The sequence below is a fragment of the Centropristis striata genome, chromosome 1, assembly GCF_030273125.1.
Source record: "Centropristis striata isolate RG_2023a ecotype Rhode Island chromosome 1, C.striata_1.0, whole genome shotgun sequence".
Taxonomy (NCBI): Eukaryota; Metazoa; Chordata; class Actinopteri; order Perciformes; family Serranidae; genus Centropristis; species Centropristis striata.
Genome location: NC_081517.1, coordinates 1204215 through 1218836, shown reverse-complemented (window position 1 = coordinate 1218836; position 14622 = coordinate 1204215). Strand labels below are relative to the sequence as shown.

Sequence of the window (14622 nt, the reverse complement as noted above, 5' to 3'; positions counted from 1 at the left end):
CATACATTTACAGCTTCTCTTTAAAAGATCGATAGCAAAATCTATTCGTTGTCAAATGAGAACTTCCTGATTAGCAGTTGTAGCTTGTTGCTATTGCTAAAAATAGTAAAATTTGTACAGAATCTCAAACTACAAACATTATTAAGCACAAATAAACAAGTTTTAACCATAAAATCTGATCAGGTTTTGTACCTGGTCCACTTTTTTCTGGGGATAAGCTGCTGATTGACTTTACCAAGATGCTGCCATCTGATTTTTACACTCATTGGTGTATTTTCTAGAGTGTGTACTACTGAGGACAACATGTCATAGTTAAGCAGAATGAAGTATAAAGGTCCAGTAAACCTAAAATGTAATGTCCACATATGAGGACGCAGGTTCTCAGTGGTTTAACCCTATAAAGCCTGAGCCATGAAATAATTGCCAGAAAATTCAATTTTTTTAAAAACCAAGTGCTTATTAACCTGCTGATGAGTTTTAAAAAATAAATAAATTGCATATATGAATTCTAATTTGTATCATATTTGATACATCAGTTCTTTTTGTGCAATTTGTTGCTCACAGTTTGTTTTTCTTGAACTAACAAAAACGTATAAAACCTTTTAAGACTTTGACTTTTCCTTTTTCCTCAAACATGCAAAATACATATTTTTTCCATATAACACAACATCATACATCTGCTGATATGAAGTTTTTTAATGCAGCAATGACTGAAGACCTGCATATCATTTTCGCTACATCTGGTATTTTTGTGCAATTTGTTGCTCAGTTTGTTTATCTTCAACACATGTTTACATCAGGTTTTTGATGATGTAGAGGTCTCAAAAATTACTGTATCTAATATGATACACTTGGCTTTATAGGGTTAATATCTGTAATATGTCTTTTTCCCAGAAGACAGTTTGGTTTGAAGTAAGACAAACACGGGTGTAACTACTAACATGAACAATGGCTCTGCTCCAGGTTAGAGTCCCAGGGAGCCAACAGGTAATGACACACCTGATGAGCTGCCCGTCATTATTATTGTTCACACCTGTAGTTCACCGCTATAACACGCCTCTTTCTCAGTAGGAAAGTATTATATATAAATACTAGATACGTATGTTCCACTAGTGATGTGTTATAAGCAGCAACCAACACGTCACGTTGTTATTAACTGACTCTGTGTTTAAATTAATTATTGTTTGTCCATCCTGCTCTATCACATTCTTAGCTGCACTAAAGAGCATTTAATGACTAATGGACTTAATTATTGCATCATTTAGGGAAGTTACTAAATTGATAAACAACAACCTGCTTTTATAAGGTTTTAGGGATTGTTTACTATTTACTGTGTGCACAGCAAAATCAGGAGTGTTAATTCAGCTCACAGAGTGTTAAATTTAACACTTTTTCTGAGTTTATATAGTTCTCACGGATTCTGAGTTAAAATTACACTTTGAAAAGTGTTAATATTTTAACTCTTTAATAGTGTTAAATATTTGACACCCTAGGTGTTATTTTATGACACGACATAAATGCACTTTTAACTCCAAATTGTGTTATTCCTTTTCACTTTGAGTGTTAATTTTTAGCATATATCGTGATATTTTATGACTCAAAGTGTATTTTCAACTCTAAAATCATGAGTGTTCATTTTTAACATTCATTGTGTTACTTTGACACATTAAAGTGTATTTTTAACCCTAAAATCATGCTATTTCCTTTTACTAATGTGTTAATTAACATTCATTGTTTTGTTTTACGATACATTAAAATTGCATTCTGTCTTTAACCGAACATAAAAGTCACTAAATCTGAAAATCAGCTCCAACTGAAGTGAATCTAACTCAGGTGTTTACATGTAACAACGCTGGCAGAAGCTTTTTGATCACTTCAAGTTTTAAAAGAACTCCAAAACCAACACTCCCCAACTCAAAATTATTAACACTGAAAAAACAACACTACAGATTTTGCTGTGTGTAGTGCATTGTTTATTCCATGTATAGTATTTATGGGGGCCTTAAATATTACAATGTCCACTACGTTTGTAGGTGATGCACTGAAATAATATAATTTTATGATCTTGTTATTTTTACTTTTATTTTTTTTTTACAAAAGCCCTGAAAGGCAAATTTAAAAAAAATTCTGGTGATCCATTTTCTTAGTCTGATCTAAACGGTTCTGTCTTCTGTTTATGGCTCAACAGGTGAGGAAAAAAATTTTTTAAAACCTTTTTTTTTTTTTTTTACTTTATTGCCTTTATGTACATTTACAGACAATTAACATCACAAAGGAAAACAAATCAAAACATCTTGAGATTGGGTTTCATCTGTCACACAAATGGCACTGTAAAGGGTATTACACATATTTTATCTGGTTCTGTATTCCAAATAATAATAATAATAATAAAAAATAAAAATAAAAAAGGGCTAATTTAGATAATAATAGTGTATAAGAGTCTTAAGCAATATAGTCTGTAACTGGGGCCCACCTTCTCATAAAAACAGGTACTTTTAGCTGCAATTGGTCATATATTCCATCATGTAGACATGTTTTACTTTCTGTAACCACTGAGTGATCATGGGGGGTCTTTCTTCATCCAATTTATAGTAATAATTTTCCTTGCAATCATCAACAAAATGTGTAATATATAACATTGTTTATGTGGTAAACAAGTGGTCAGGAAACACATCTAATAAAAATAACAAAGAGTCCATTGGAAGTTCTACTGACAAAATTTTTTCCAGTTTAAAACCTTTTTAGTTCCAGAAATGTTCTTTTCACTCTGTGAAAACAGATCATCAGGGTCATTTTTAATTTTTTTAAATTGTTTGTTGCTTTAATACAAATTTCCGCCACAAGAGGCTGAAGTTCACCCCGACTCCATGTTCTAAATACGACTGAAAACATTTTCTTACAGGTGAGTTTTAATTTCTCTATGTACTCTAAACACAAGGTATATATGTGTTATATATGTGTTCGTCATGTCTTTCTAGAAATTTATAAAAATCTGCACAAATCTACCGTTAGGGCTGGGCGATATGGACCAAAAGTCATATCCTGATACATTTAGGCTGAATATCGATATAACATATATATATCCCGATATGTTTATCACAAAATAAGAGCAAATGTTCAGTCAAAGTCAAAGTCAAATATGACATGTCACAAGTAGTTTTATTGAACCGTTTATTTAAGTGAACATAAATACTGAAGAACAACAGAAGTATGTTTTATTTTTTTTTAAATCAAAGCTTCATAAAGTGCATATTTGAATAAAAAGATATCTTAAATAAAAAATAGCCTATGAAATAAAACAGGCCAATCTTTTTCCTAAATAAATACATTTATATGAGAAAAGAATAACTAACACTACAAAATAACTAAATATGACAAACCCTAGTAAGGGCAGCATTTGTATATAAAGAAAGAAAAAAAATGTAACTATATGGATATATGCGACAAGGTCTAATTCCATATCACATTTAAAAACATATTGATATATTTTTTATATCGATATATCGGCCAGCCCTAATGCTGATATCTTGTGAGTGAAAAACATTCTGTTTGACTGATGTTTCACCAAAGAAAAGAAAAAAATGTTTTGTTGAAATTTTTGTCTCTTAGTAATCATTTTGTGTCACTTTATAGTATACACTACCGGTCAAAAGTTTTAGAACACCCCAATTTTTCCAGTTTTTTATTGAAATTCAAGCAGTTCAAGTCAAATGAACAGCTTGAAAGGGTCCAAAGGTAAGTGGTGAACTGCCAGAGGTAAATAAAAAAAGGTAAGCTTAACCAAAACTGGAAAATAATGTACATTTCAGAATTATACAAGTAGGCCTTTTTCAGGGAACAAGAAATGGGTTAACAACTTAACTCTATGGAGTCTTGGGCTATTTTGTCCATTTTTTAATTCTTTTCATGTCTTTGTAAGTCATTTTGTGTCTTTTGGTGTCTTTTTTTGGTCATTTTGTGTCTTTTTTTAGTCATTTTGTCTTTTTTTTGTCATTTTGTGTCTTTTTTTAGTCCTTTAGTCCAACATAATATGTGATTTTGAATCTTTTTTTTTTAACTTTCAAAACACTATCATGCTAAATAAAGAATTTCAAATGTTGCGTATCGTATTGTTGCGAGTACACTTAAACTGCATAATTTTCAATTAAATTCTGGAAAAGTTGGTGTGTTCTAAAACTTTTGACCAGCAGCGTATGTTATATTATATGTTTATGTTTTGTGTCTTTCTTGTTTGTTTGTTCTGTATCTCTTTGTAGTTGTTTTTGTCTCTCTGCTTGTTTAGTTTTACAGAAGAAGAAAACATTTTGGATCCTCCAGCATGTTTTCCTCTCACTTGACTCTCGGCGTTCTAAAACTCCCTCTGCTGGAATAAAGGGAAAACTTAAAACATGACTACACATTTAGTTCCAGTACATATATTCTTTTTATTTAGTAAGAAAAAACAAACAGTACAAAAATATTTAATCTCATATAAAGTCAGAAATACGTCATTCTAGTGTCAAATAAGTCTCTGATGAAAGAATCAGGAACTGTATTCACATCAAACATCATTTAGCACATGTTTTCAGTGTTTGCATCAATATTTGGTCCTAGTTTTATTTTGTCCTCAGACAAAAACTACATCAGTGATTAACTTTTGAGGCTTCTTGGCCTCCGTCTCTGAGCGGCGGGGGAAACAGGCGTGGGCCGTGGCTCCTTCTTTGTCCTTTCCTGTTTAACAGCGACTTCTTGTTTAGGTTCAGGTTTTGGAGAGCGTGGGGGTCCAGCTTTAGGTCTCTTAGGAGGAGAGGGTTTGTGGGCGGAGGGGCAGCTGTGCTGGTTCAGGCAGGCGGAGCAGAGAGGGTTAACAGGCAGACAGACCTGCTGCCCAAAACCAACCAGCAGCCAGTTGATCTCACTCCACAGATCCCTGTACAGAGAGAGAGACATCACAACATTACTCTAAACCTGCATTCACTGAGTTTTGATTTTAACTGCTGCCTTCTATTATTATTATGTTTGAAAAAAAAAACAAAAAAAAAACAAAAACATTATTAAAAACCTATTTATTCTCCTTAGCGTTCAGTCCCAGCTAGGCAAGAATCCTTAGCTTTCTTTTTACTTTTTTTTACCCATTTATTTGTCTTTTGTATCTCTAACTCTGTTTTGCATTGAGCTTTTATTACTATTTTATTATATTTTATTTTATTGTTTTACTGTTTTTAGTATTTTATTGTTTTTCATTGTTTTTATTTATACCTATTTGTGTATGATTTATTCTATTTTAATAACTGTACAGCACTTTTGTCAACTAAGGTTGTTTTTTAAATGTCTATAAATAAACTTTGACTTGACTTGACTTGTGCTTTTAATTATTTTATCTCTTTTTTTTACCCTGCTGTATCTTATTTTATCCTATTTATATTTTTATTTCTATTTCCCTGTTTTAATTGACTGTTTTTACTGTTTTCAATTGTGTCTTGCTGTTTTTAATGTGTATGTAAAGCACTTTGAATTACCTTGTGTTGAATTGTGCTATACAAATAAACTGGCCTTGCCATTATTGAACAGGACATGCTGAGGACTTCCTGGCAGAGTCAACATGTGTTGCCTGTCCGTGTTTCAGTGTGTGTGACTGTGATCTTTATAGATTTATTGATCCGTGTTAATCAGGTTGTACGCATCAGCAGTGGATTTGTCCTGCTGTTACCTTGGTAACCACTCCTCCAGGGCTCTGCGTGTCTCCTCCGGGGTCTTGGTGGGTTTCTTGAGCCAGCCCAGCCGGTTAGAGATACGATGCACATGTGTGTCCACGCCTAAACAACAACAACAACAACAACAACAACACTATAAATAAATGTGATGATAGATTTGCCTTTTTAGAAAACAGCGACTGGTGATGTAGACTCACTGTGTTGCTTATTCCTGATCTACTCCTTGCAGATAAACATTGTTTTATGATGTTTTCATTAAAGCTGTTATTTTTCAATGTTTTATATTTCCTTAACCCTTTGATGCACAACATATTGACCCCCCTTCTTATGCACAACATGGTCAAAATGACCCGCATTCATTCCCTTCATGTTATTTAATGCTGCTGTGTGATTGAATATTCCAAGTATTCTTTAATTATCTTGTTTTTGATAACAACAGATCATTATTTCCATTTTGCCTCTCATACTTTATGAAGAAAAAAAAGTTTTTGTATTATTAGCCAAGAAGTTAGCTAAGTAGTCAGCTTAGCAAGCTACTTAGCCAAAAAGTTAGCTTAGTAGTTAGCTTAGCAAGCTATTTTGCTAAATACTTAGCCAAGAAGTTAGCTAAGTAGTTAGCTTAGCAAGCTACTTAGCTAAAAATGGATATGTTGTGCATTAGAGTAGTGACACAAAAGTGATTTTATTAAAAAAATTCATAAATGAAAACATAAAATTAGGATGTATGATGACCAAAAACAAACTAATTGAGCAAAACCTGGAATACTGAATGATGAAATTAATTTATTGCAAATATATAGAACATAAAAACTGTCGGGTCACTTTAGACCCATGTTGTGCATCAAAGGGTTAAACTAGAAAAGATAAAACACTCATTAAGGGGCTCTGTTAAAAGTTTTTTTGTGTTATGGAATCCCTTTATTAATCATGTCAAAGATATAATTGTGCTACCTGTAACTTAAATGATCTTACCTCATGTCTATACTTTTTAACTTAACTTCTGCATCACTACCTGTGACTGCTGCCTGGATATTTCTCATGTTGTTTTTTTTTTGTGTGTGTGTTTGCTCGTTCTTGGTTTTTTTTGTTTTGTTTTATTTTGGCGGGGTGATGTGGGGAGGGTTGAGGGTTTTTCTTTTTGCTGTCATTTCATATTCATGCCTTTGTTGTAATAATAAATAATAATAATATTTGTAATGCACTTTACATTACAGGAAATCTCAAAGTGCTACAGGTTAAAAGCATAACAGTCTAATTATAAAAAGGATAAAAAAGGAAAAAAAACAGCTAAAAACAGAAAACATACATACATAACCATCTAGATGGGAGGAACCAAAGGTTTTGCTAAAAAACCTTGTTGTTTGCACTGGTTGTCACTGAGTATATCAACAATGTGCTGTACATTATTTTGAAAATAACAAACAATTTATAATAAAAAAAAGTTTTTTTTTTACTCCTCTTTTTTCTTTCCAGATGTGTATTTGCTACATCACTGTCAGTTGTAATGGGACAGAGCATTTTCATTGTATTGCCTGTATTACATAATCAGTAGTCGGATATTTGTTTTTTGTGGCCACAGTGTGTTGTTGTTTGTTGTTTATGTCTATGTTGGAAAATGCAATAAAAATATTACTAAAAAAAAAACAACTTGTCTTCCCATGCTGGGAAATGTGGCCATCAGAGGAGCACCTGAATGCATCATTGGCCTTGGTAAAGCTCTTTACTCATTCTCCTTTCTCTATTATATACGGTGGCCTGGAAGTGCAAAACACTTTTACAAATGGTGAAACACTTTTACATTTCAAAAAACAAATTTACATTTCAAAAAACAAATTTACAAGTCCCGAAACACTTTTACAAATACATTTTCAACCGGAAAAGGAATGTACCGGCTCCAGGACTGAACCTGGACGGGCCAATCACCGGGAGGGACAACTCAAGGTTTTGCTTTTCATGTAGTCGCTCTTTCTTAAAAACTCTAAAGAGCGACCACACGAAAAGCAAAATCGAGTCATTTGGCTCATATGTTGGCCACGAAACGGGCAAAACTTCCCTCGAGCGCCGTCCATCCTCCATCAATATATCTCCATGCCACAGAACCTCGAGTTGAGCCGGAACATTCCTTTTCCGGTTGAAAAATGATTTGTAAAAGTGTTTTGGGACTTGTAAATTTGTTTTTTGAAATGTAAATTTGTTTTGTCACTTGTAAATTTGTTTTCAGTGTTTGTAAAAGTGTTGTGTTAATGTATTTTTTTTAATGATATGTAAAACTGTTTTCTCAAATGTAAATTTGTCTCAAGCTTTGTAAAAGTGTTTTGCACTTCCAGGCCACTGTGATTATATCACATTTGACCTGTGAGTCATTGTGCTGAGTGTGTTCCCACCGATGCCAGACACCTGGTCCCAGGCGATGTCCATGGCCAGGTGAGCCATCTTGGGTCCGACTCCCGGCAGGCGGACTAACCCCTCCACGCTGTCGGGGACGTCTCCTCCAAACTCTTTCTGCAGCAAAGCTGAAGTCAGCTTCAGATACTTCACCTTCGTCTGGAGAAGGACGGAGGGGAAAGCAATTACATGAGGCGCAAAACCAAACAAAGAAAAATGGTAAGTAAGTAAATAAAGTTTATTTATAGAGCACTTTTCACAGATAAAATCACAGAGTGCTTTACAGAAGATAAAAAGAAATAAATAAGATAAGGGAGCATAAGACAATTAAAACACAGTTAAAACACATCTGTATCAACAGGAACCAGTGGAGAGACTTCAGGACAGGGCTGATGTGGGAGCGTTTGTTTGAACCACTGAGTAATCTGACGGCAGCATTCTGGATCGACTGAAGGAGTCTAGAGCGGACAAACTTAGTGAGGAGAAAAGTGCTTCACAGAAATCAATACGAGAGGAGATAAATGCATGTATGAGCATCTCAAGTTCACCTTTTGAAACTGCAGATCTCAGTTTACTGATGTTTCTAAGATGGAAAAAGCTAGATCTGGTGAACTGTTTTATAAATTTGTCCAAGAATGTAGACTGATCAAAAAAACCCCTAAGTTATGGAAAAAGTGGTGTTTTTAGACACCTCTTTTTTGCAGTGTGGAGCAACAACCAAAACCTCAGTTTTATTGTCATTCAGCTGCAGGAAATGTTCTGCCAACCAGTTCCTAACAGCTCTTACAGTCGAGAAGCCTAGACTCGTCCATGTATAGTGAGAAGACTTGTCTCACCCTCCAGAAGCCGACAGGGTAGATGAGTTTCCCCAGCGTCTCGTCATCAGTAGTCAGTATCTTCTCCACCGTGCAGCCGTGAGCTCTCAGCTTCTGCATGGCTGCTGCTGTCACCTGGTCCTTGGTCTGACTGGACAGCATGAGGGACACCAGCACCTGGAAACGTCTCACCTGGACCCACAGAGACCACAGCAGAGGGAACAAGATGGATCAATCTGAACTAGTGCACTGCAAAAAAGGTGTTTAGTCCAAAAACAAGATTAAAAACACTAAATCTGAGGGAAATTATCTTGCTGCATGGACAGATAATTTCATAAAATCTTAAATTAAGATGATTAAATCTAGTAAAAAGGCATGTTGTATGCTTAAAATAAGAAATTAACTCTTAAAACCAGATAAATTAAAGCTGCCAGCAGTGATGAACTGGCCCGAGCAGAGTGACCTGCAAATTATTTGTTTCTTACCAAGATAACAAAAACTTTAGATTTAAAAGTGTTACATAATTGATCTTGTTCTAAGAGTTAATTTTTTCTTTTAAGAGTACAACATGCTTATTTCTAGATTTAATAATCTTAATTTAATACATCTTGTCAAGGTAAATTATCTGTCCATGCAGCAAGATCATTTCCCTCAGATTAGTGTTTTTATCTTGTTTTTAGACACTTTTTTGCAGTGTGGATTATGTAGACTTAAACCAGGAAGACCTACGTGTGCAGGAGCCTCTGTGTCGTAGCATTTCTCTGCTCCCATCTTATCTACCGGAGCATCACGGCCGCTCCGCATCTCACGGATATATCCCAGCTGTTTCTTCCAGTCAGGAGGTTCCCAGAGTTCTGTCTTCACCGCTGGAACTCCTTCATCCTCCTCATATTCCACTTTCAGCTGTCTCCTCCTGCGGCTTTGTGAAGACAAGGGTAAAGTGTCTGCTTCTGTTTTTGGATGGCAACCACCTGTATGAGAGAGAGGATGAGAAATATCTGACCAAGCATGCATAAACAGGAAGAAAATACACAAAATTTATGTAGACTTCTGAGCAAAGTATGGGATTAACTTGAGTTATGGAGTCATGATTTCTGGAAAGACAGATTGCCGTTTTTTACATTTTTCTTTTTGGTAGTTTGAGCATTACAAGGCGATTGCCATTTTACACTACATAGACAAAAGTATTTAGTTTAGGCTGGGCGATATGGACCAAAAGTCATATCCCAATATATATATATATATATATATATATATATATATATATATATATTTTTTTTTTTTAACAATGTTTTTATTAATTTTCCATAAGAACATACAAAACACATCAACACTCACCACACTAGCCACATAATGAAAAGCAGGCAGACCCCGCTGAACACACATACACAAAAAATAAATTAAATAAAATGAATAAAAATTAAAATAAAATAAAAAAAGTGTGTGAATATAAAATAACAATGACAACAAATAACAATAATTTTTTTTTAAAATAAATTAAATAAAAATAAATTGTTACACTCATTATGCTTACAGATAAATATAATCTACTGTTGCTTGAGAAAGTCCATATCCCGATATATTTAGGATAAATATCAATATATAGGATATATATCCCGATGTGATCATCTTTTTTCTACTGGGCCCCCCATCCTTGTTTTTTGTATTTGTAATATTTTGAGTAGAGTCATGATCTGATTTAGCTTTTACCAAACTGTAAAAAATGTTTGTATAAATAACAGTAAAACACTGTCAAATACATCAGAAATAGGCCGTAAAGTAAAAAAAATTATATCACCGTATTAGACATTTTTAATTACCAAAAAGAATAGCACAAAATTTTTACTTTTTTCTGTCATAAACTGTAGGGAACACACGGTTTTGCTGTAAAAATATAACATGTTCATGCAAAATTTATGGAGAAATACCATGATGTGTGAATGAATGACAAAATTACCCTAAAAATTACAGGAACTACTCAGTCTAAATGACAGTTTTTGCTGATATTTACATTTACATTTAGAATAGAAAACCCTACTCACTGTATTATCTTTTTTTACGGTGAAGTTCTGGCAACCACAGCTGCCGGTATTTTACCGTAAATTAAACTGATTATTTTTTACAGTGCAGCATTGGAGAACAATGAAATTATTTCAATTTAGCCTTGCCACGCCCCCCCTTCTGTAACCCTGGGCCCCCCTAGGGCAGTAGTTCTCAACCTTTTTGAGTCGTGACCCCCAATTTAACATGCATGTTGTCCGTGACCCCCGCTCACTGAACACAATCTCACACGCACAGTTCAGATCACCCAAAAAAGAAACAAAATGACCAAAAAAAGGAAACAATATGACCAAAAAAGACACAAATTGACCACAAAATAATCAAAGACACAAAATTACCAAAAAATACACAAATTGACCACAAAATGATAAAAAAAACACACAAAATGACAAAAAAAACACACACAAAATGACAAAAATAAAAAGAAATTAAGTGACCAAAAGACTAAAACACATTAACACATGAACACTTTAACACAGTGGAGACAGAGCTGACTTCCAAAATGATTTGGCGACCCCCAGAAATCATCTCGCGACCCCAATTGGGGTCCCGACCCCAAGGTTGAGAATAGCTGCCCTAGGGGTCACGCCCCCCAGTTTGGGAACCACTGCATCAATGGACAATTCTTGCAGAACACATGAGTCTGCATCTGGTCTGCATGTCCTCTGAAAGGGGACAGTAAGCTGAGCCTGCAGCCGCCTGCAGCAGCCTGCAGCAGCAGCCTGCAGCCTCCTGCAGCAGCCGCCTGCAGCAGCCCTGCAGCCAGCAGCAGCCAGCCAGCAGCAGCCAGCCAGCAGCAGCCAGCAGCAGCCAGCCAGCAGCAGCCAGCCAGCAGCAGCCTGCAGCAGCCAGCCAGCAGCAGCCAGCCAGCAGCAGCCTGCAGCAGCAGCCTGCAGCCTCCTGCAGCCGCCTGCAGCAGCCTGCAGCAGCAGCCTGCAGCCTCCTGCAGCCGCCAGCAGCAGCCTGCAGCCGCAGCCAACAGCAGCCTGCAGCCGCCTGCAACAGCAGCCTGCAGCAGCAGCCTCCTGCAGCCCTCCCAGATCTGCTCTCTCTGTGGATGTGATGCACCAATCACCTCTCAGGTTCAAGAGTCCACAATGAACGAGTCAAAGCACCACAGACAGAAACAACTCAACTCACAGCTCTGGAGAACTAGTTGAACTAGTTTCCTAATGACTAGACAGTGTCTGTGTTCAGCCAGTAGCCCACCGTGAACTTTACCCGGGGATAAGGGGGCCGAGGAGGGTCTTTGCTCAGAGATCCTCGCCTCCTCCTGCTCCTCCTTCACCTCCTTCACCGCCCCGGAGGAGTCTGGCTCCACGTTCCTCCGGTTGTTGGTAAGTTTGGACCTGAGAGACGCAGCAGGACCACAGACAGCATCCTGATCACCAGGCGGACTGATTCCAGACCTGCTGGGCATGAAGTAAGGAGAGGTCATAGTCACACAGCGGACTACATAACAGACCCTCGTGCTGCAGCGGACACCAAGCATTTAGCTCAACCTGAAGTTGGTTTTTCATTCGTCTTTTCTGGTCACCAGCGGACTAGTTGGATCACCTGTTGAATAAATGCATGAAGTCACTAATAATAATAATAATAATAATAATAATAATAATAATAATAGTAGTAATGATGTTATAATTATAATAATTACAAAATTAAAATAATTATATTTATTGTGTTATAATAATAATAATAATAATAATAATAATAATAATAATGATAGTAATGATGTTATAATTATAATAATAATAATTACAAAAATAAAATAATTATAGGTATTATGTTATAATAATAATAATAATAATAGTAATTATGTTATAATTATAATAATAATTACAAAAATAAAATAATTATAGTTATGTTATAATAATAATAATAATTTCAACTTTAAAAAATAAATCAGCAACAGATTGTATGCCATAAGTGGTTATTAATTACCATTTAATACCATTAATATATTTCATAAATATATGTATCACTGAATTATACCTATGGGATACTAAATTATTTATTTGAGAAATAATCAGAAATATAAGATTTCAGGCAATATGACAAAAAAATCTATGTCATGTGCATTTATGTTAATAACAAGAAATTGAAATGATAAAAGGTTAAGAGTGATTGAATACTATGAAAGCTTTCTGACAACTATGCATCTGCATGTCATACTTTCAAATATAAAAATGTGCTATATTAATAAGCTAAGGCAATAGAGCTCATTGTGTTGCATTCATAGGCTGTATATAAGTTTACCACTATGCCTTGGTACATACTTGGGTTTTGGGTAGTCAAGTACAAGTACCTCAAAATTGTACTAAGTACAGTACTTGAGTAAATGTACTTACTTACATTCCGCCATTGTCATTTTGACAATATACATATATGATATATTGTCATCGCAAAGCCCTCATTCATATGCAATTGTTTCACCCCATTTTTTCAAAGTAAGACTTAAGTGCATCTTGTTTAATATGATCTTTGCTACAAAACAACAAAGTTATACATTTAATTTATTAATTCTTCTTTTCGAACTGAAAAATAAACATCAACATAGACAACAACCATAGACTGTATAAAATAAACGTAGGCTAGATGCATATACATACACATACTCACATAAACACCATTATACGGATGTACATATAGACATTTACACACATACAGTATATTTAGCCCTATACATGTACATGCATCTGCCCCGTCTAAGTAATGAGAAAAATATAAGAACCAGTTGACTTAATATTTGATATGCATTTCCTTATATCATTTTGGTCCAAAAAAAAAGAGAGTAGGTTGAAGTAAAAATACTTATTTAGGCCTATCCCCTGGTACTCCACACTTTCAAAATAAGAGAGTTTCTATATATATAGCCACTTAATGTCAAATAAATAATTATATATATATATATATATATATATATAATTTTTATTATTATTTTATTTTCAACAAAGTTAGGTTTTCCAAAGCAATAAAATTACAATAACTATAATTATATATATATATTTATTTTTTTTCAACAAAGTTAGGTTTTCCAAAGCAATAAAATTACAATAACTATAATTATATATTTTTTATTTTTATTTTTATTTTTCAACAAAGTTAGGTTTTCCAAAGCAATAAAATTACAATAACTTGTTATCTAAAAGCTCCACTCTCAGGCAGCCTGGCGACAGTGCAGCTTCTGACTCCAATGAGGAACCAACTTCAGCTTTAGCTTTAGCCTGTTTAGCTAGCCGTTTGCTAACGTAACCGTTGTGTAACCAGGGTAACTACTCACTAGCTGCTGTTTGATATTAACGGAATAAGTTCAACTGTTTTACGAGGCCGTTGGTGAACAGAATAGCGACTTACTGTTCTGTAGATGTTTGTTTCTTCATTTTTCACGACAATTATATATAAACTCAGGTTAGCAAATGGGCTTTAGCATAGTTTGGGTTTAGCTTGCTTGGAACTACATTTCCCAGCACCACAAGCGTGTTTTTGTAGGAAGTGCCCCTGTGACATCATTAGTGCTTCACCAAAAGTGTAACATATGACATTTATTGATCATTTCACTCAAAAAGGATGTACCAAAGGATGGCTATTGGCATAGTAATAACACTGTGTGTAAATTATGTAACTTAAGAGAAATAAATGACTTCGGCAATTTTTTTGAACATGCCTTT

General features: G+C 34.9%; 2 protein-coding genes across 8 annotated transcripts in view; one reads left to right on the top strand and one right to left on the bottom strand.

The window, feature by feature from the left end:
- Window positions 1-4399: 4399 nt before the first annotated feature.
- Window positions 4400-14595, bottom strand: nthl1 (nth-like DNA glycosylase 1). 2 transcript variants are annotated; one of them, XM_059346623.1, is made up of 7 exons: window positions 14309-14595; window positions 12164-12511; window positions 9623-9864; window positions 8915-9085; window positions 8078-8237; window positions 5690-5795; window positions 4400-4909 (listed from the first exon to the last, which is right to left on the bottom strand). In XM_059346623.1, the coding sequence occupies exons 2-7, from the start codon at window positions 12444-12446 to the stop codon at window positions 4630-4632; spliced, it is 1242 nt and encodes a 413-aa protein (XP_059202606.1). In that variant the 5' UTR covers window positions 12447-12511; window positions 14309-14595; the 3' UTR covers window positions 4400-4629. The 2 variants fall into 2 exon arrangements, with proteins under 2 accessions (XP_059202606.1, XP_059202674.1); XM_059346691.1 differs by having other exon boundaries at window positions 12176-12511.
- The window catches only part of tsc2 (TSC complex subunit 2), a 63823-nt gene continuing 61263 nt past the window's right edge, over window positions 12063-14622 (top strand). For 3 of the 6 annotated variants that reach the window (XM_059344427.1, XM_059344493.1, XM_059344356.1), the window contains exon 1: window positions 12064-12291. The gene's annotated coding sequence lies outside the window, so the exon portion shown is untranslated. Of the gene's footprint in view, window positions 12292-14622 lie in introns of all 6 variants that reach the window. The other 3 variants (XM_059344627.1, XM_059344552.1, XM_059344694.1) reach the window with 2 other exon arrangements.

Coding starts and splice junctions, on each gene's coding strand:
- nthl1 (XM_059346623.1), bottom strand. CDS start 12,446: ATGCTTGGTGTCCGCTGCAGCACGAGGGTCTGTTATGTAGTCCGCTGT. Junction 9,865..12,163: donor ATCCCCGGGTAAAGTTCACG/GTGGGCTACTGG, acceptor TCTCTCATACAG/GTGGTTGCCATCCAAAAACA. Junction 4,910..5,689: donor CTGGAGGAGTGGTTACCAAG/GTAACAGCAGGA, acceptor CTCTCTGTACAG/GGATCTGTGGAGTGAGATCA.